Source organism: Planococcus citri, chromosome 4 (assembly GCF_950023065.1).
Source record: "Planococcus citri chromosome 4, ihPlaCitr1.1, whole genome shotgun sequence".
Lineage (NCBI taxonomy): Eukaryota > Metazoa > Arthropoda > Insecta > Hemiptera > Pseudococcidae > Planococcus > Planococcus citri.
Window position 1 is genome coordinate 32951704 of NC_088680.1, and position 23775 is coordinate 32975478.

At 34.1% G+C, this 23775-nt stretch overlaps 1 protein-coding gene across 4 annotated transcripts in view; it reads left to right on the top strand.

Annotated features, from left to right (window-relative positions):
- Window positions 1-23775, top strand: part of LOC135842249 (ras-related protein Rap-1b-like) — a 275884-nt gene that overhangs the window by 157298 nt on the left and 94811 nt on the right. For all 4 annotated transcript variants that reach the window (XM_065359613.1, XM_065359612.1, XM_065359614.1 and 1 more), the window contains one exon: window positions 22159-22330. In XM_065359613.1, coding sequence (XP_065215685.1) covers window positions 22159-22330 — 172 coding nt within the window. The remainder of the gene's footprint in view (window positions 1-22158; window positions 22331-23775) is intronic.

The window sequence follows — 23775 nt, forward strand, 5'->3', positions numbered from 1 at the left end:
TGACTCAACAAAATTTTTGGGAATTATAATAGACTCGGACTTGAAATGGAATAACCAAGTAGACCATTTAATCAAAAAACTCTCTACCTATACTTACTTAATTCGGCAATTACGCGATATCACAAATTCAAATACTCTAAAAATCGCATACTATGGCCTGTTTCATTCAAATATGAGCTATGGAATATCTCTTTGGGGTGGTAACCACAATCTACTTCAACGGGTATTGCTAGCACAAAAAAGACTTATTAGAATAATGTTTCGAAAAAATCCGAGAGAATCCTGCAAACCAATCTTCATTGAAAGTAAAATACTGACAGTCCCATGTGAGTACATACTACAAATTAGTATCATGGTAAAAAACAAAACAATAAAACTCAAGACACCTTCTCATACCTATGATACACGACATCGAAATTTGGCAATAAGTGAAAATTTAAGGACAAAAAATATGCAAAATAATGTTGATTTTATGGCTTCTAAAATATACAATAAAATCCCTCAGGAATTCAAATCTCTGACATCTGGTAAACTGTTCAAAAATAAACTCAAAAACTGGTTACAGGGATATGCGTTCTACAGCATTGATCAGTTTGTGCAGCTGGAGTAAAATCATGGCAAAGTTTGTTTGCTCTGAAATGTATTATTTTCTATTATTTATGTGTATACTTTTATTCCATTTAAATTTTAATGTTAGCATCATTAGTAGTACTTATATCTATATTAATCCTTAACCACATCTATTTGAACTGCTGTACCTGCATTACTTAAACTTAAGATGACTTTTGTAAATGCAGCATAGCTGCCCATTGCACGAATAAACTTGAAAAATGAAAAGACAGAAAGACACGAAAAGACGGAAAGATAGAAGGACTGAATGAAAGAATAATTATGAATTAATAAAAACATAAAATAAAATAAAATTTCAGTATTCGGTTCAATATTTAGTTCAGCATTCAGTTCAGTTCAGTATTCTGTCCAGTTCATCATTCGTTTCAAGTTCCAATGAAAGATGTTCTTGGGTTCAAATTGAAAAATTTTCCCACCAAGTTTAAATGAGGGTCACCTTATTGAGCACACAGTCATACTTGGAAAAAAAGGGCACAACTGAAGATCTATTAACGATATTTGGAGCTCATGATGTTCGAAAAAATTCGACCCCCCCCCCTGATCGCATGTGTAATTCGTTTTTCAAGAATCTGGAAAATTGAAGAAATTGGTTTGGAAAACCTGGAAAAGTCAGGGAAAATCATTTTCAGAAATGAGTGGACACCCTGCTATATTTTTTCAAGGTTGTGTCATCTCATCAACTGAAAATCCATCTGAACTTTCTCAGCTGGATCTGCTCAGAGGGCATGTCCCTGGAGAGGGGCGTCTTTTTTCAGCATAGCCGATTTAAATTTGGAATTAAAAGTTGAGCTTTTCACGAAAAATCAAACTTTCAAAGAAGTGTTTCAAATTGTAAAAAAGTGGTCTTCTGAATATCTTATGATTTTGAAACTAATTACTTCCCAATTGAATTTTTAAAATTTTCTAGTGTTGACTGATTTTTTTGAATTTTTTGAAAAATTAAATAAAATAATTTCGACTTCAGTAGTTATTCTAGGTACTCATCGTCATCCTTGACCTATTTTCGTCTTAGATAAACTACATGAGTAGATTAAATATTGAATCTAATATTTTCCGATGTTCTCATATCGTCTTACGACGATTCTTCAAATTCCACTCCCACACATCTCGAATTTTTTGTTCTACGTACAGAATAAGGGTCACTTCGACAACCTATAAGCTACGAATACGTACTTCTTTTGTACCCTTCACAAACGTAAGCGTAAGCGAGCTCGTATCGTAATTACAAGTACGATCGAGTGACACGTTGTAACCTACATAAAAACACCCTTCTTTGCTTCTTAAATTCGAAAAAATTGTACGAAAAAACATCGCCATCAGCGAAATAAAAATCTCGCACACGTTATAACGGTTGAAAAAATTCCCTTCCGCGTCCGTTTCTTTGTACGAATAGAGTTTACGTATGGCGCGATGTTTCACTCGTGCCATTTTCGCTCATAAATCGTCGATTCGTAATTTTTGACCGGCTAGAAAACGGTTTTTTTTTGTTTTCATTCCGCGTAGGAAAGAAAATAACACGAGATACCTACTCGGTTGATTTTTGTGCGTCGGTTTGGATTTTTATGGCATTTTTTTTCACCTTTAGCGGCATTTTCAAGCTCAACGAATCACGAGGTTCCTGATTCGAAAGAAACTTTTTACCATAAAATATTCCGAATGGAGACGACGACGGCGACGAGCGTGAGTTCGAGTGTGTGAAAGAAGAAAATGTTTTATCGCGGTTGGAATTTCTTTCGTTAAAAATTTTACACCGACGAGTGGAATTTTTAATATTTTTCGCGTAATTTACGATACGTATACCCTTGGGTTACTCCTCACACTGTTTTCTCTTATGGAGGCTCACGAGGTACGAATATTTTTCGTGTTGTAATTAAGAAAATGGATATTTCTGCACCAATCACGTAACACGATCAACGATACATAGCCGAATATCGAGTTAGGGATGTTTTATTTCTTCGGTTGTTTTTTTTAGAAATTTTTTTATTTTTTCCGCAGCTCTGGCTGTTGGATGGAAATCAATACTATTGAGAATTAAGGTAAACATAGCGTCGATATTTATTGAATTTCAGTTTCTATTAACTTCTATTTACACAGAATGTTATTTTTTTTCTTCGGCTGCGTATACTATACGTAGTATATCTCACCCACCTCGACTTATCCCATCGCAGTCGCCATCGCCACCATTTTTCTGTAATTTAAACTCCTTCTGCAGAAGTTGTCGAGAAGAAATAAACACGCGATATGTTGATATCTGATCGACACTCGAGCCATTTCGATTAATCCGGCTAAATTGGATTCAACTGCATTGCGGCTTCCAGCGATGTAAAATCTTTTTCTAGAATGGATAGGTTAGGTACAGAGCGAACTACGTTGGGAAAACACTTTCCTCTTTCTGCTGAAGACATTCAAAGAGAAAACTGCTGCTTTTTCTGAAGTTTTCACTTTCAAAATACAAATCATATCATGTTATTTTTGAACTACTTAGTGTGAATGAGTCTGCGATCCTAGAAAGAGTGACATTTTACCATTTAGACGAAATAATTCTACAAGGCTTCCTGTCAAGTTTCTTTGGTTCTTCATGGTTTTTGTGGTTCGTTTGGTTCGTTCAGATAAATTTGTACTTTGGAAGTCCCCCTGGAGAAGAGACATGGGTCCTACAAGAAGCGACATTTTCGATAAGATTGTGGTTTATCCAACTTTTTTTCCTACCCAACCTGTTTTGGAAAAAATGGTCTAGTTCCAAAAGATGGTACTTGAGATTCTGCAATGCATCTGTATCGACCTAGATGGCTAAAGCCATTGTTGTCAAATTTCAGACCCAAGTTAGGACCAGTGTTTGAGACAGACACCATTTGAATTAGTGGATAGACCCAAGGTAGGACCTGTGTTTGAAACAGACACTATTTCAATCAGTAGGTATTTTCATACCCAAGTTAGGACATGTGTTTCAGACAGACACTGTTTCAATCAGTGGGTGTTTTCAGACCCAAGTAAGGACCAGTGTTTGAGACAGACACTGTTTCAATCAGTGGGTGTGTTCAGACCAGAAGTTGGGACCTGTGTTTGAAACAGACACTGTTTAGATGATGACTGGTTTCTCATTTATTTCTCTCACAACTTGTTAGTCGATATGAACTAAAGCTACAGAGAGCGTTGTTAGGTAACTATTTAGTACATTGACTGAACACAGAACGAATTTCTCCCTCATACATAAGTGGTAGAAAATGCCCTATTATCTGTCCGTTACAAATGTGTTAATTATTTTAATGGGTTGCATACTTTCATATTTTCTTTCTTAAAAGGAAAAATCCTAATCATATGTTCAGAAAAAAAAACACAAAACTCTAAAAAGCTTTAAATACGCAACTAAAATCACAAAAAAATGAATATTTTTAGAAAAAAAAGGCCATAGTTTTAAAAAAAGATAAACGTCTACCTACCAGTATTTTTTATTTTAGAAAAATGAGTTGAAAAAAAATTCAAACAATTTTTTTAAATAAATCTTTTATTCGATTTTTCAAAAAAATCAAAAAAAATCGGTTAATATGTTGATAGAGGGCAGATTGGCCCCACTGCCGAAGGTAGTGCTTATATTTACGAACCCCTTATAATGAAATGTTGGGAACATGTGTAAATTCCTTAAAGAATAGGCTAAGTACTCGATGTACTCACGCATGTAAGGCCGCACCCTTGTTAAAGAGAAAGGGTTCGCGAGCCTTTGACATTTATAGCTCGAGATAGGGTTTTTAGCCATAAATTAGTAAAATCACATAAATTGTCCAATTTATGTGTATGTACTTAGCAATTATGCTATTGGTACCCCACAAATTGGGGTGGAGATTTGACAATCTCAAGTCTCTTTATAATACTGATCTTCGCGCTAAATCTCCACTTGGTTCCGGCAACTTGTGATAGTCGGTTCTCTCATCAACGTTAATAAAATTTATGCCATGGGAGTGCCTCCTCGGACATGATTGGTTGATACTAATGATTAAATCCAGATTAATCGAACTATTTTCGATTAATAACAAGTGTACCTTTTTGATATTTTCGGATGTATCCGACATCACCGAAATAGGCAAAGAATTAAATTGTGCCTCGTTTAGTTAAGTTCCATCGACGCTTGTAGTATTAGGTGAGCCCAGGAAAGAGATGGAAAAAGCATACAGTTTGTCGTAAGTGGTAAGATGCACTTACTTATTTTAATAATACCCATTTCGCATAGATTCCGAGCAAGGCGTCGTAATCTATGATGACTAATATTTTTATGTTGTTTTCTCATGTAAATATTATTTTATGCAAAATTCGCATATTCTACCCTTTTGAGTATAGGTAGGATAAAGTCTCATGAAATAGACTATTAACATCATTTTGTTGATCCACCCCCATCACACGCATGGAGGGATCATTCCTTTTTATAAAGACGTTCATTTTCATACTATCTTATGAAATGTAGATTATTATGTAGGACAATGAATGTACGAGTATGTAAATACTGTAAATATACTTAATAAGCAAGCTGAGTCTACTTTATTCGGTATCTTCTTTTAAATGATGTATAGGGCAGTTTAGATGAACTACCGCCCTTCTGAGCTATCTAGGTATTGGCAAATATTCCCCGCCTAAGGAATATTTCTAATCTTTTCCCCAATGGTATTAATTCCCACTATATCATTATTAGATAGTGAGGCTTTTCCCCCCTATATTAACGTCTTACCTATACTGAAAAACTTTGAAAACTGCAATTGGGAAATAAGCTGGTTTCAAAATCATACATAAGATACTCAAAACCCTTTTTTTATGATCAGAACGCTTATGCGTATCTCCTCTCCAGTGGCACCTGAAAAATCCTAATTTTTTCTTGATCTTCCCTAAAAAAAAAACAAACGTAGATAATTAGGTAGGTACCTACTTGAGTACAAACAAAATTTGCTTTTGTGGCTTTAATAAGTTGAGAAAATAATCAGAATACCTTTTCTACCTCTTTGAATTGAAACTTTACTGGAGCAAATAAATAAATTTTTTGAATACTTTTTGTTAGGTATACCTATTTATGTATTTAAACTCTTCAAACTATTTGCTTTTTCGTTCAAATCGTATGAATGTCAAAATTTAACCATTTCCTGGTTTATTTACAAAGCCATACGCTCGCAATTCATTACCTAATAAAAATATTCCATAATTTTTACGCACATTTTCATTCCACACTGAAACAATTTACGCTGCGGAATCGCCGCCGCGCTGTTTCAAGTTTTCCAAACTTTACAGAAAGAAACAGATGATGAGACATGGAAAAACGTACACGAATGACGGATGAAGGTAGGTAAAAAGAGTAAAGCAAAGATTCCTTATAATGAATAATTCAAAGGCAACCTCGTTTGCAAGTTTGTTTGATACGTGAATTTTTGACACGCAGACTTTTCCATTCGTTTGTGTCGTGTTGAAATATTCCGTGTATTTCGATTTACTTTCCGGTTTAGTTTTCGAAATTCCGCAACGCCAAAGCCTGCTGGTCTTTTTCGGCTCGGTTAATCACGGCAGCTTGGAAAATTTACGAAAGAAAATCAAAAATATCACTTTCAAACGGAGTATGGTAGTAGGTACTCGTTGAAGGAAAAAAAAAATCCATTCAATATTGTAATCATCTCTTCCGGAGACAACGTATATATAACTTTGGCTTTACGAAACGATGTAAACGTCCCTTGTACGATATGTGTCCCACATACTAAAAATAACCGTAAAAATTCGTCTAGCACGGTTCGGTTCCGCCTACCGAAAACACAGTGTGCGAAAAATTTCTCCAAAAAATGGCAAAATGTGATACGGTATCTCGGTCGGGGACATAACGACGGCAGCGGTGGCGAATTTATCGTACTATTTTGTATTTTCGATTGCGAAACAGAACATTCAACTCGTTGGGTAAAAATTTATCACTTCCTTATTCGTGTGTGCAATAAATTGTATAAATCAGCGAAAAACTTTCGCCGTAAAACTGAACCGAACACAGTTTAAAATCGGCTTTAAAGTTTGTTTCCGTTGCACTTATACAAAGTGCAATTAATCTTTGGCTAGATTTGCTGCGATTTGAACCGAAATACTAGTAAGAAGAAAAGAAACGATAACAATTTTCGACCAAAAACCATCTTCAGCAAGTTTGTAGGTATGTACTACGTAATACGCATACAAAGAACAATCTTCATCTTTTTGGTAGGCTGTCAGCAACATCTCGGCCGTACATTTGGCTTGAATTCTTCGGCTGGCCAAAGTTTACGATGCCAAAACGAGGAACATGTCGCGAATTAATATTCCTCGAACGCGTTCGATTTGCCGAAATAACTTTTCCAAAATATGGTAAAATAAATATTAGCTAAATTCACGTAGTTTGGCTGCGCGATTGGGCCGTTGTTGCAATGCTTTCGCTACGATCAAGTAGTAAATACGAAATGAAATCGGTTTAGTATTACGAGCAGATAGTACGTTGTTCTTATTGTTGGTTTTCGATATTTTATGAGCTCTTTCGCGATAAATTTTCAAAAAACATTGCGGTTAAATATTATTCATGGTTCCTATTTCGATATTCAATTGACGATTTCTTATTTACATTCCAGAATAGAGATTTTTGTGAAAATATCGAATTGAAAAGAAAAACACGAGGGAAAATATTTCACGTGTTGTGTATTTTTTTTTTTTTTTTTTTTTTATTGACTTTGTTGTACGTACTGTGATGTACCTATTTGGTATCAAACGTTGTATTGCTTTATCCAAAATTGATTTCAATGAAGGATGAATTTCCAAATTGTTTTCATTGTTGTCTAACATCGATAAAAACCACCTTTCGGAGCACCTTCTTTGTGGTGTGAATGAGCGATCCAATGAAGTAGAAATAACTCATTGAGTTGATGAGTTTATCATTCATAAATCAAATAGGTTTTAATCGACGGAATTTCTGCAATAAGTAGGTACATATGTTTTTGTGATTTATGTACCATTTCATGATGGAATCTACAAGTTTGCTTCAGTTACCTACATTGATTTCGGTCCATTTTTAAATCTATTTTGGTACTAAATTTGTATTCTGTGGTGATGTAAAGATGTGAATCTGTAGTGGAAAAGGAGAAGAGTTGAGAGTAAAGAAAGACCTACACGTGAAACGAAATATGAATATAAAAATATCTTTTCTGAGCTGTAAGTTGTGCGCCAGGAGGCTTGATTATATTGAAAAGAATGAGGTATCATGCGTGATTATAATATTTCATATTATTCTTCGAGTAAGTTGTGCACTCGTAAGGTTGGTTAGGTCGAAAAGAATAAGATTCTCTTATAATTTTGAGATTCGATTTGAAAAACTACCTATTACGTCTTCTCGTTGCTTGTCTTGTAGCTCCATTTTTCAGTAACTGTAGGTACTTGAGTGAAAAATATTTTTTATGGAAGGTAATATTGTTTTTTTCTACTACATATAATCAACCTCTTTTGGAACGAGAGAGTGAAAAGAAGTGAATATGGGTTACTAAAATTTGAAATCATTGTTTTATATTATAAAAAGTGGCAAGTTTGGAGTTTACAGCAAATTTTCAATTTTTTCTAGAAATTTCAAATTGCTCTGGAATTGGCAAAAATGAACTTGAGTAGCGAATACTTTCCCCCCTCCCTCCACCATTTTGAAGTCTATCAGTTTTTAGTGATTTTGGAGTTACCAGGTAGTTTTGAATTTTTCCCTGAAATTTCAAATTGCTCTGGAAGTGGCAAAAATAACTCGAGTAGCGAACACTTATTTTCCCCTCTCCCCGCCACATTAAAGTCTACAAGTTTTTAGTGATTTTTGAGTTACCAGGTAGTTTGAATTTTTTCCTGAAATTTCAAATTGCTCTGGAAGTGGCAAAAATGAACTCGAGTAGTGAACACTTATTTTCCCCTCCCCCCTCCACTTTAAAATCTACCAGTTTTTAGTGATTTTGGAGTTACCAAATAGTTTTGAATTGTTTCCTGAAATTTCAAATTGCTCTGGAAGTGGCAAAAATGAACTTGAGTAGCGAGCACTTATTTTCCCCTCCCCCTCCCTCCATTTTGAAGTCTACCAGTTTTTAGTGATTTTGGAGTTACCTGGTAGTTTTGAATTTTTTCTTGAAATTTTAAATTGCTGTGGAATTGGCAAAAATGAACTCGAGTGGCCAGCATTTTTTTCCCGCTCCCCCTCCTTTTTAAAGTCTACCAGTTTTTAGTGATTTTGGAGTTCCAGCTAGTTCTGAATTTTTTCCAGAAATTTCAAATCGCTGCATTGACCAATTCGTAAACTCAAAAAAAAATATCCGAAATTCCAAGTTTTCAAAAACGAATTTTTCTCCAATTAGGTTTCTATCATTAACGAGATTATCCAGATTAGAGTCAATTTCCAACGGATACTTCGAGTGCGTTTTTTTCATCAATACATTTTTTACGTGCTATGCTACTAATTCTAATTGAAAAAGTAAACAGTAAACTACAAATTCCATTTCGAGATTCTAGTTCTGGACAACACAACAGTTGAACAAAATAATCGTAGATATTTGTTATGTTAAATCACGACAATGATTGACTCGAATCAAACTTCTTTCTGGAAGAGCTTTTTGTTGATTTTTAAATGTAATTCCTGAATTCATCCTTAAAAAATTGACGTGATTGATTATTTATGAAATCAATTTATCAATAATAAAAAAATCTATTTCGGTTAATACGGGTATAAAATAACACTGGATAATACAACATGCGGAAAAAATTAACACCTAATCTAAAATCAATGGAGAGTAGTATAAATTTCTACAAATAATTAGATCAGTTTCGATCTTTGAGAGAGTTTTATCAATGTCCGCGCGCATGTTTTTTAAAGATTTACCTACCAATTTATTTCTATAGAATTGCTTCATGTTGTGGAGGTTGTGGTGGTTCTGACGAGTTACAATCTGAAGATGTTGAGGAGTTGTTTCAAGAGTTGAAGAAAGGCGTCTGATTTCAGGAGTTGGCTGAGAACTTGGTAGAACAAGGGTAGTAATTTCAGGAGTTCGCCCATAAGTCGAAGAAAGGCGTTTGATTCCACGAGTTTGTTGATAATTTGGCTCAGAAATTGACCCAGAAGTTGGAGGAAGGATTTGAGTTGGTTCTGAAGTTGAAGAGAGGGTTGTGATTTCAGGAGCTGTGCTTCAGAAGTTGGAGGAAGCGTTGTAATCTCAGGAGTTGTATTGCTGTGAATATGATCGTTAGAGGGGATGGCATTAGCTGCGATCACGGCAATGCATAGTAGTGTTCCGATTACCTTGGAATAAATATTTATTTTATAGTAGGTAATTATCGTTACGACCACCGTAAGAAAATAATACCGAATAATCAGACGCACTAAATGTACATATTTAAAAATACCCTATTTTAAAATCTTTTGTCTTGTGGAAAAAAATTCTCAAATTTGTTTTTAAAACATCATCATCATCAGTTTAGATTCTACTAAATAGTAGCTAGGCACCTGAAATAAATTATACTGGAAAATTTTGCAAAAATAAAGTGGAAAAATAGGTAATGTAGATACCTAATTTTGAAATTTCTGCGAGTGAGGAAATTTAAAATGATGCAATTTGACTCGAGAAGGAACCTCTCGAGGTGTGCGATTTCGATTTGAATGGGATCACTATTTTTTTGGAAAGAGCAACGCTTGAATCTCTCTTTGTCAAAATTTCAGTTCCCCAAATTGATTTTACAATTTTTGGCGAGTTTTTGAAAATTCAAAATTGACTATTTTCGGCCATTTACGTCCTATGGTTCAAAAAAAGTGTATACTTTTCTAGTAAAAAATTATAGAAACCATTTCTGAAACTAATGTCAACTCCCTAACCATTTCACAATTTCTGACCATGGAGAATGCTAGATAAAAGCTTCAAACAGGTTGGTAATAAGTCCCAATGAGACTTTCTGCAGCTGTAATTGAATTACAATGTGTTCTGAAGAAAATTTAAAATCTTGGAGCGATCTAATAAATCGTGTTGCTACTTCAAGAATGACCATGAATGGTGAAATTCGGTTTGAGGAATTTGATAATTAATTTCAAGATATATTTCCATCCTGTTTACTGAATAAATAGATAGGTAGGTATACCTACAAGTGTAAGGTATATTTTTGAAAAAAGTATAAATCGCCAAACTCGGTCAATTTTCTATTTTCAAAAATCGAAAAATCCAATTGAGAAGCTGAAATTTTGGATAGGGGGGTTAAGACCATACTTTTTTCAAAAATCACGGTTCCGTTTAAATCAGAAATGTACACGTTAAAAAGTTCCCATATGAGATTTTTGGTCGAGTTTTTTCAGAAAAATAAGCAACAACATAAAAACAAAAAATAGAAGCAAAAATATTCTGGACTTGAGTATACTTACGAATTTCATTTTGATGGTGATATTTTGAACAACACAACTCACGAACGAAAAATAAAACTTATTTCACAAGACGGATTTTCAATGATCCACTCGAACTGTAGGTGACTTATGAATTTACTCGTTGAAATAGGTAGGTACATTTGCATTTAAAGGGAGCAAATTGTAGGATGATCAGAAGAAACACAATGAGTAATTAATTTCGTAAAAGTACATTTTAATTGAAATCATACATATTTCGCGAATAGAAAATGATAATCAATTCATCATCGTAGTGCCTACTACCCAGGTGTTGCTTATTCATTTTTTAAATAAAAAATTTAGGTTTTTGAAATACTCATCTACCTACCTATTTTTTCTTTGTAGGTATACAAAACATCGTTGAATCATGTAAAGCATCGTTCTTCGGTGATTTTTTCGAATTTTATTAAGTGTATTTTAAATAATATTATGTTTCTTAGTGAATGAATAATACGAACTCACGTTTGAGAAGAACCATGGTATAATTTCCTCTTTAAAACATTGTTCAACTTTTATGTTTTCTGAAAATTTTATAATTAACAATGCTGGGTTTTGAAAACAGGTGGATAACTGAAACTCTCATGCTCAGAGGTGGTTAATTTTGAATGAATGAATGACTGAATCGATGAAATTATTTATTTTAGGACGCTTTATAGCATTTAGGCTTTTTATTAGCGTTCACAATACATTTATATTGTAAACAAATAAATGAATCAAGTACCTACAGACATCAAAACAAGTGGGTCATTCCACGTCAATTCGACTAAGAAGTGATGAAAAAGTTGAAAAAACCCCTTTCTCTTGATGAAATAAACTCATTACAAAAAAAAATCAAAATACGAAAAAATTCAAAAAATGAACGAAAATTTTAATTTTTTTGCTATGAGTGTAATTTTTATTACGTTTTTTGATGTTTGGAATCGAAAATTGAATTTTTTCGAATTTCGATTTTCTTGTGATGAGTTCATTTCATTAAGTGAAAGGGGGTTTTCAACCTTTTTCAACGAGAATACGTAATAATAAGGGTCAAATGGGTCAACTTCACCCATCAAAACTTTTTTTCATGTTTTAAATAAAAAAATCGCATTTTTTCGCAAACTTTCAATTTTCTTAAATCGACTTTACGAAATAACGCCATCCCAATTTTTCAATAATGTTGTTCAGCATGAACAGTTGTCCATAATATATTTTTTTCAGAATTTTTGAGAGTCGGAAAGATGTGAAAACTACGTTTTAAAACTTTTCGAGCTAATTTTTCAAACGAAAAAAAGTGGCAACACTGATTTTTTAGAAATCACAAAAAACATTTCAAAACCCCTAACTATTGGAAAAAGTTCCATTTTGGAAGGTATCGCGGTTATCGAGTAATCCACTGCTGATATATGGATGCAGATATTTCAAGTTCACTGAAAACTTTGACAACCCCTAGCAGTCTTTAAAAAAGGGCTAGAGGGCTGCGATTCACGCCATTGGTCGTCCCTTCGAAAGGTTTTTCCTCAGGAAAAATTTCAAAAAAATCGCCGACCGCGACCCCCCCCCCTCACCACTTCTTGGTCGAATTGACGTGGAATGACCCAAGTAAAAAATAAATTACAAAACAACATTGAAAAAAATAAATTTTCTCTAAATAAGGTCATAGATCCCAATGCATTTTAAAAAAGTGAAAAATGTCTGACAAAATATCTTCATACTATTTCAATGTTTTTTCAACATTTTCACATCAATTTTCCATGTTAACGAATCCATTTACTTACTGCCATCGTACTCGTATTTCTGGCACTGTACCAAAAACAAGGCTGGAAATAACCGCATGAAAAAATATTTCTTCAATTTCCCAGCGCAGGAGAAAAATGTTCACAATGAAAATAGTTCTGCGTTCAAGTATGCCTATCGATGCGTTCAAAAAAAGCAAAACGTGTAAAACGCAATTTTCTCAGATAAGTACATACGCATATAAAGCAACATGTACTGAAACAGTACCACATACTCGTATACCAGAGTACAGTATACATACGTATCTGATTCAAGAATTCTTATACAGCCTAATAAACATCTCCAGAGTGCTATTAGCGCGAAAAAGAATAATTTTTCACCCTAGAAAAAAAAGACACATAAATGTATACGCGTGTACATAATATACCATCTTCTCATCTGTACATATAATCGAAAGAACTGAAAGAAGTATATACCAACGTATTTGATTTCAGCTCGCCGATAAGCTTGAAAACTCTTATGGAACATAGTACTATACGAATATACGTACGAGTATGTATCCTTCGAAGTAGAGTTTTTCTAAACTACTCCAACAGTAGCAGTTGTCCGCAACAGTGAGAGTCTCCAGAGAGCTGAGAGAAATTTTCTAGCAAATAAATCGACCGAAACGTTGCCATATACTGGTCAACTTGGAAGGCTTGGGCTGCTGAGGGATGCGAATATGAGAGAATAATCGATAGATATTATAAATACGCGAGCAGTTTACCAAATTGAGCGCGGATACAAGGTGCAACAGGGCTGAAAAGTGAAACTAATCAAAATTCCGGTACCATTTCACGCGATTGGGGGTTTTAAAGCGATTTACATTTTGAGATGTGCTGGCATCGCGCCTCGAAAATCTAGTACTTTGTATTATCAGATTAAAAAGAAATTATTAATTCGATAATTATAGTCTAACACGTAGGTACCGATAATTTCAACACCACGTAGCTGGATAAGTAATATTTTCAACGACGATGAGGGCGAATAAAAGTGAAGCGAAGGAAGGGTGGCGTTTTACACGCGTACATAATATATAATAATCGAATTTAGCGTATAAAACGCTGTATATAGATTATGTATCGATTGTATAAAATGCTTCGATTAAATTTAAACGTTATAATTAATAAAGCCAACCCTAAAGAAGGCGATTAATGGGGCAGATTCAGCCGTTGACGGTTCTACTACGATATAAAGTACTATTGCCGGAGTTTATAATTAATTACCGTTACGTTAGCGTAGCGTAGCGCGAATATGCAAATGAAAATCGAGCTCTTGGAGAGCACAGCACAGCACAGCAGCACGTGAACAGAAAGACAACCAAAAGACGAGCCAGGCAATTTGATAAATATAAATCTATTACGATTTAATCGCGCGCTATACGTACGAAGCTGGGTATAGTTACCTAGCAGACTCTTTGGGTTTTTGGTGTGCTTCTGTAATAGACAACAGGGTAGATTATGGTGGTATCTTCAGTCTTCACGTTCACCATAAGGGTATATGTAGGTACCTATGTGGAGAAGTAAAGGGCAAAAGACAATTATAAGAATCGGTCAAGTCGTCGGGCCGAACATAGGATGGCCATAAATCAAGCTAGTGCCCATTCGGCATTATAATGGATTTTCGTAAACGTCTAATGACCAATAGAAAAGTAAAAAAAATTTCCCAATACAATGAACCGCGACCGACGCTATACGAGAAAGCATTATTTTTTCCAATGGTCATTTGTCACGCCATTTACAGAAGAATAACCCTGCTGCCTGTACAGAATACGTGCGTCCATTCTCTTTCTGACGGTTTAAAATTCCACCTTGTCCGTATAAATCACAATGCAATTCTTGGAAATTCTTTTTTTCCCGGATATATCGATTACGACGACGTACGCGTATGTGGTACTGTATGGAGTGGTGAGTCTATTTTGCTCTGCTCTATTCTCAGTATAGAACGAGTGATCGAGTATGTGGGGAAATACGCCTGTGATTTGAGTAATATGTGCCCTAATCTACGTATCTGTATTTAAATTTACCTCTTAGTAGGTAATCCGATGTTGTCGAGTTGTTAACAATAATGTACCTACTGAAGAAGCGTGAGGAGACAGTCACCTGAACTTTTTTTTTTTTGAATGGAACAATCGTGCTCATGTTAAACGTGTATTACAAATTTATATGTAACGTGAAAGGAGGAAATCGTGGTACAACAAGTATGGTTATCGAATTTCCTCGTGTGATTCATTCGATCTCAGTCAAGGCAGCGGTTAAATAAACCAAAGTATATGGATACATAAGAGTTAACTCCTTTAGACTTTTCCAAAAAAAAAAAAAAACAATAGAATGATCTTGTATAATTTTGAAATAGAGGCGCTCTTGGGATGGTTCCCCAACAAATAATAGGTACTTACATTTTTCCCAAAAATCACTTTTTTCAATCATCAGTTTCTTTTTAAAATGCTCTAGGAAAGATTTTTTTGGCTTTGATCTCAGCTCGTGTACTTTTTTTTCATAACTGACGTTAGGTCCGAATTGAAAACAAATCTCTTTGAATCGAAGCTGGGAAAAAATTAATCAAAGTACGAATGTATGGTTTTTATAATTTTTTAACTGAAAAAAATTGAGTTCATTTCAGGAATCAGGACTCATAGAGACTAGAGAGAATAATTAAATACTTTTATTAGAAGGTAAATTTTATGTTTTACAACTTGGGTTACAGTACAAGGTTTTTATTACTTCGGACATTCGAATACACCTTTTGGGACATTTGCGGTCATTTCGCTTCGGACATTCGGATACAGTTTTTACCTCCTGTGGTGCTATTGTATTCTACTAATCGGTACATTCGAATATACGGCCAAATAAAAGACGAGACGACAATTTTGCCAATTGATATACTTAATATGTGGTTAATTATTTAGGATGACTTATGAACAAATTTTGTTTTCTTTTTCAATTTTTAGAAGCCTCAAACATGGAATTTTTTCATTTTGTAAAAAAAAAATAGTCCCAGACGAAAGCTTTTGAAAATTCGTATTTTGATAGATGAAAGAACTATGTTTTTTATGTGAAGAAGTTGATTTTTCTGGCTTAAAGGTTTCAGAACTTGAATGTTTTTTTTTAGAAGTTGAAGTTCTGAAAAAGAAAAAAGCAATTCTTCTTGTGTCCATGGTGAAAAATTTGATGCAAACATCACGTTTTGATGATATAGCTATCTACTAGCTATGTAAATAAGTAGGTAGTTCATAAACTGAAAACAGAGCCAAAGTGACAATACATATAGTGCTTAATAGAATACCTAGGAGATGAAAAATCATTTGTATGTAAGTCGATGCAAAAGGTTTGTGCAGGACACCAAACCGTGCAAATATCGCGAAAAATTATTCAACAGCAATGGGTACACTTCGAGTATTTTGAAATTCTTCATCGATTGCGTCTGACATAAAAAAATGCATACTGTTTTTCGTATTTTCACCGTCCGATACCAAGGAGTTGAGTAAACTTCCGATGATATTTCAGATACCTAGTCATAAAATGTTAAGCAACATGTATCATGTATCTAGATACCTATCTATAGATTAGCATGTGAGGACAAATTACATCTATCATTATTACCAAGTTATTCACGTTCTGTCCAATCCAATAAAATGAAAATGCCAATGTGGCACTAGTGATGTATCCCGATAGGCATTTTATCTTCAGAATCAACGACATATCATTCTATTCGCAGTTAAATGTAAATTGTGAGTACTGAGTTCTTGTACTCAATGTTAGGAGTTAAATACATAACTTATTTGGAACCTTGAAATAGTTTGATGTCTTGGTGAATAATTTTAAATTGTTTCTACATATTTTTATGGGTACAGAGTTGAATAAAAGTTTTGAGGTCATAATTATTTCAAAGTGGCATCCATGAACTTATCCTCAGGTCCCAAATAGGAAATTGACTATTATTTCAGATCTAATTAAATTAAGGTTATACGTACTGAAATGCAAACGTACAGATAGAGCACGCCAAAACAAAAAGCTGCAACGATAAATATGGTGCTAATCGTTTGGACAAACCCTCTCAAATAATTAATCAATCTGAAAATAAAACAAAATTCATAGCTGAAATTGAGGGTTATTTCCTTAAAAAAAAAAATAATGCTTACCTACCTAATAGCACTTTGAAATTCTTTGATGCCTTGTTTTAACGTATACACGAAAGCTCTTCTATATCCACTCAAAAGTTTAACTTCTTCATCTGTGTACACATTTAAATTACGTGTTTTAGCATGTAAATCGTCCTTGATGCTGATCAACTTGGCACAACATGCAACATTCCAGTACAATATGAGACAAAAAACTGACAATCCTTGGAACATCATGATCATGAACAGAACTGACATGATACTAATCGTTAACATATACGATCCAAAGCCACTGTATTCTTGAACGAGCGGGGAAGGATATGGGTAGTAAAGATAATTGTTTACTTTGTCCTTTTCGAAAAATAATAACACATCGGGGAAACTTGCGAATAAATACATCAGAGTACCTGTGATCATGGGCGTCAGAAAGATCCAGAAATATTTTTTTGCGTTTTCGAGAATGGTATTTTGATTAAAACTGGAACTCGATCCGATGTTTAAGAGCCGATCGACGTATTCGATCATCGCTTCGATATGATTTCGGTACAAGTATGAGATGAAAGGAAATCCCAACACTCCTAAGTGTATGCTTCCAATGGAATTTGCAACGTTGAGCATCAACATAAGGTCCTTTTTATCATCGTACCACAAATAAATCAGACCGAGTGCATAAGAGAACAGCAGTTGGCTGAAAACTAAACTGTACCAAAAATATTTCACTGTGTTGTGAACTTTATTAGAGAAATAAATTTTACCGCCTCCGAAGCAATACAACCAGTAGAGCTGATTGGCTACCGTACTCTTGTAACCGAATATGTTTTCCAATCCTAATATTTGTTTGACGATTTTCTTCAATTCTTGACATAAAATCTTCATTTTATTGTTGATAAATACTTATAGGAAATGGATTTACTTGATAGGCAAAAACCACAACGCGAAATTTCATGAATTGAGTATTCAAAGTTGTAACTTGGTCACTCTACCGTAAAAATTTAAAACTTTGAAAATTCAGAATTTGTTGGGTAATTTCTGGTGCATGCACAGCAAACATTATAATGCGGTGCTTTGTGTATTTTTTTGAGAGGTAAATCCTAACTTGTAATGGCATCTTGAAATAACGTGAGAATCTGAAAATGTGTTCAATTATTGAAAAACAGGTGTTATATTATTATTTTGAACGTAGCCTAATTTCAAATCTAAATATTACGATGTACCTACCAGAGAACATTAAATTTTCATTGAACGATACTTGTAGCTCTAATCCATAATTTATTTACTAAACATTGTTATGAAATTATTCTGATGAATTTAATATTTCTTACGTGCATAAGAATGGGTTTACTGCGACAAATCGTAGTTTTAATATGTATTTTGATAAAATTATAATACTCTCAAAAGAAGTATTCCTCCACTTACATGCTATAAATAGGATTTAATGACTACTTATCAATCTACGTACATTTTCAAAGAACTGATTTATAAAAATAGCTTCCAACATGACGAAAATATTAAACAGCTTGATTCGACAATTGACAAAAAGCCACATCAAACTGATACTCGTATTACGCCAGTTCTCTCCAATCATTGAATGATGATTTCATTTTTAGATTGGTTTTCTGAAGCTCATCTGGCGATTTCTGCTGAATGATTTTTATTCGGCTCCTAACACCCAAATTTCTTGGTTTTGAGAAGAAAATTAATCCTAGTAGATTTTAATTCCCCGAAAAAAAGACAATGTGAAGTGCCAAGACGTCATTCAGTGTTCACTCTGATTTTAAAAACTGTTTGATACTAAAATTAAAAATGTGACAACGTTATACCTAAAGTGTTGAAAGTATTACTTACTGTCTTATTCCCATTTCATTCGAAATGAGGGTCATTCTCCATTCAGAGCTAAGTACATATTTTCAAAATTAGTGGCTTCTCCAAATAATAGAAAATCCATTCGAGGGAGGTTCTTTATAAATTCTTGTTTAAAATTTAAATTACATTTATTCTTCCTTGCATGATTTTTTTTTAATAAACATCATTGTAACTCATTAAAAACATTTTTGGAAAACTCTATCAAAAAAATTTTCTAAAAAATTTTGTGGGTTTGATTCTTAACATCTCTTCTCTTGAGAAAAGAAAACGTTTTGGATTTGAACAAAACCATGTTAGATCAAAAGAGCATGTCTTGAATCCTCCATAACCAAAATTTTATGTAAACATTTAACATAATTTCTGGATTTTTCTCATTTTCCATTAAGTTTTCTCTTACAAAAGAATTGAACCAGTGAGGATAATCACTTCAATACCCTATTCAAAAACTACCAGTTTGAGGTCGTTTTGGAACTTCTAGTAAATTTTTCAGTTACTCCAGAAATTTCAAATTGCTGTGAAAGGGGCTAAAAATGAAAATAAGTTTGCATAATTTAATTTCCCCAAAAAATGTTTAAATCAAAAAATGAACGTTTTTTCATCTCTCAAATCTCAAATTTTCAAAAGCTTTTGCGCTTACTTCGTTCGAGCCGCGCTTTGCTTTTCTTTTTCGAAGTTGGAATTTCTAAAAAAAAAACATCGTTTAAATTCTAAAATTTTGAAACCAAAAAAATCAAGCTCCTCGCATGAAAGAAAAACAAAGCTCTTTCACTTATCAAAATATGAGTTTTCAAATGCTTTTGCCCTTCAGTTCGTCCGGGCTTATTTGTTTTTTTTCTAAACTTGGAATTTCTAAATTTCCAAAAAACCACCATTCAAATTATAAAATTTTGAAGCCAAAAAAATCAAACTCTTCACATGAAAAACATTGTGTTTTTACCTATCAAAATAGGAATTTTTGACAGCTTTTGCCCTCGTTACGCTTGGGCTAATTTGTTTCTCTTTTACAAAACAAAAAATTCGATGTTTGAGACTTCTAAAAATTGAACTGGGAAAACGACAATTTTTTATACGTTATGATAGTCTATAAGAAGACCTACCTAGTACCTATGTATAATGTCAAGTGGCAGAATTGTTTTTAAATCTTTCGTTTTATTCAGAAAAATTGGTATTTTTTCCTCATATCTGTCGGCTAATTTTCGGCTGCACACCTCCCCTTTCTCCTCTCCTCTCCTCTCCTCTCCCCTCCCATCAACATTTTTAGTTTCGTCACCGAGTAAATTGTTAATCAATTTGTAAATTTCAAAAAAAAAAAAAAAATGGGAGAAAAATCAAATTTTTATCTCTTGTAAAATTTACTAACTGATCAAAAATTTATTTTTGAAGTGGCACCCTTGGAATTTTGCAGCATCACCTACTCGTAAAATAGTTGAGAGTGTGTCCGTAATGAACACCTTCCGGGTAGTTTTCAAAATGAGTGGGGGGAGGGGTGGTTGAAGTGAAGCAATTATTCACACTCGTTCATTGTGTTCGTAAAAAAAATATCATGGAAAGATGAAAAAATCGGCTTGTAAATTAAATGGCTTTTTTGAATTATGAAAATTCACCAAAGATTCAAAAATTAACTTTAGCTCCTAATTTTAATCTGCACGGAGCTTTTATGACATGCTCTTTTGATCTAGCTTGATTTCGTTTAAATCGGAGGGTGTAAGTTCAGAAAGTTCTCTTGTCAATATAATCTGGAGAGCTTTTTATTATGTAGGCATTCGTTTGAATTTCATTTTAGATATTGAAAAATTCACTTCGAGAATTTTCTCAATGCTCCGCAATAAGGATTGGACAAATACATTTTTTTTTTGCAAAAATTTTTATTTTATTAGTTTTGGTCTACTCTCTGTTTTTTGATTATTGAAAATTTTCCAAGATTGAAGTATCATGAAAGGGGGGGGGGTTAAATTTAATTTTCAGTTTTCACGATATTAAGCGTCTATTACGTAATTTTATTATTTGCCATCGGCATTAATTTCCTGCCATCATCTCATCGCTAGACATTCTGCTTTCTAATCTTCCAATATATTTGCCTACGAAATTTTATTCTCGATAAAATCATCTTCGGTACACATATTCGCCATACCTTAGTACATTGTTGTGATTCTACTCGTATACCGCATCGCGATATTTTTTATTATTCAAAAAACATTGAAAAGGTGGTACGATGAGAAGAATATAGAGGTATTTCGGAAAACGTACGTATAGGTACCCAAATATACCACCTAGCTGGTAGCTAGCTACATAGCTACCTACGTAACATCGTTCGTCGTCGTCGGTGTACTTAGGATGATATCTTTAGAAAATATATTTCAAGAGGGCTCGTGCGAGTATATTTACGTTGTATTTCGTACGTATATACTCGTACATGGATAGATAAGGAGCAAAATGTAAGCTCAGGGTGCGTAAGAGTGGAGGGATAAATCTCAAGTTGGCGTAGATCCTGTTCGACTGTGTAGAGTTATAGTATGCCATTTGCTCTCGCGCTACAGTACCATATACTTACGTACCAAAGTACACGAGAATTAAGTTACAATATTTAAACCAGCCATGAAGATGGTAAGAGTTCGCCTAGGCAAAGGAAACCTGCGGAACTAACACTTCCTTATTGTATCTTACCAGCTACAGAGCGTCGCTTTTGTCATCCTTCCTTTCTTGTATCCTTTCACTTCGCTTCAAAGCAGGAAAAAAAGACACCAAATTTTACTGCAGCACCTTTCGCTCGTATATACGAGTAATTTGCATATGTAAGATAAAAGCACCCAGATCGGATTAGTATTTTTTTCGCGTCTTTTACACGCATCACATATGTGCTTAAAGGGTAGAGAAACGGAATGAGAAGGGTATAGGACTTATATTTTTCATACTGCTTGGTTCACAATCTGTATTATAACGAATTTGCCGATCGTTCTAATCGTACGTCGTCGTACATATAATGCGTACCAATACACTACGCCTGTTTAGGTGAACAGAAAAAAAAATACAGATTAAGATAATGGTTCGATGTTGTTGTACCTACGTGAGAAGGATATTTATACAGGAGTTTTCGGAGCGCTGCGAATTATTTACATAGAAGGTAAACATACCTAAACCTATAGGATGGGTAACGCGCCGTAGAATGCTATAGCTGATTTATTGGCGCGTGTTAATGTGCCTCTGATGCGGTGTTTTACGTTTTTAAAATCGTACGAAAGTGACAAGAGAGAGGAGTATAGAGAACAAAATACGCCATGTTATTGCTTTATAGACGTAGTCGTATAGTCGTAGATATAACGTTATCGTGATTTTTTTTTTCACATTAATACGGTGATGTGTTGAAAATTTTGTGTTCTAGATCGAACCCAGGCCGACGGTGGGTATAACTTTAAAACAGACAAAATGCCTCGAGACCCAACAGCTCACAAAGGACGTAATCAGTTCAAAAGAAGGTTCAGCTTACAGCCTTCGTTTTTCACCAGAGAGGAACATTCGCCAGCGTCGACTCCCAATCATCATCGTAGCGCCAGGTAAGCTGATTTATCAGTGTATATTGACTACGTAAGAAACAGACTTGACCTCCCCCCACCCCCTCCCTTCTATGTACATCCCTATAAATGATCAGCGCTGTATTATATAGCTGTATTATTGTTCTCTGTTCCCTTTTCGCCCTCCACCCTCTTGTTGTCTACTTCAATTTGAAGACATGAAAATGTGATTCTGAGACTGATACAAGATGACCAAAAAGTTCTGCTCAAAAAACGGACTCACCTATATAGATGAATACCTTTTCACTCATGAGCTTATGGTAGCTTTTTGTGCAGCAAGTTTGGAAATTCAAGTGCTGCTTCTTTCGACTCTGCTTTTTTTGAGATGGACAGTAAGGAACTTTTTTTTGTAAAAAAAAAAAAACTGTGAATTTAGTCATTTTTTTGAAGATCAACTGCGCGAAAGATACTACTTTATTGGATAATTAAAAATGATTTTTCTTCGAGAACTCAATATTTTCGGGCGAAAATACTTTTCAATCCCCACGCTTTCATTTTTCAAAATTCTATAGGTATTGAGGGAAAGAGATTTGGGGGATTCGTAATACTTTGATGAAAAAGAAGATTCATTTACCTTTACCCCCTCCATAGGAAAATTTAGCCAAAACTTTTGAGGTACAAAGAAATCAGTTGATGACTTCCTGTGGATTGATGTAAAAAGTCAGAAAAGAGGTAGGTATTTTGAAGTTGCTCATGGGGAGGAGGGGAGTGAGGAGCCCGGAAACCCTCATTTTCCAAATGACTCCGACACAAAATGGCTACGCAGGCGTCATACTTGAGGGAATTCATTCCATGTCTATATTGAATCTAAGCTGAAGATCAACGTCTTGCACAATAGGGCACAGACGAATTTGAAAGTTACCCCCCCCCCCCTCCCTCTCCATCTAAATGGGTTAAAATTTCGTGAGAATTTAAAATATTCCAGTGAAAATATTTTCCGAACATTTCTGAAGAATTTTGACTACGAAATTGGGGTCACGATTTTCGAGATTCTTGAAAATAATATGTCAAGCGACCTATGGGAATGAGTTAAAATTTCACGAGAATTTAGAATATTTCAATGAAAATGTTTTTTGAACATTTCTAAAGTATTTTAAACTTGAAATATTGGGACCACGATTTTCTGCATTTTTGAAAAAATGGCATGCATGATGCAATACATCAAAATGTGTGAGAATTTCGAGAAAAATTCAAAAATTTTGACGAAAATGTTTTTTGAGTTTTCTGAAGAGTTTTGATCTCAAAGTGTTACGATTTTGGGGATTATTGAAAAATGTTAAAATTTCAAAGTTGAGAAACATTTTCCAAACATTTTTTGAGAATTTTTGAAGAATTTTGAGCTCAAAATTGAGTGAATTTTTCGATAGTTATTAAAAAGATTGAAAATGTGTCGATAATTTTATAGTTTTACGTTTCTGACATTCGAA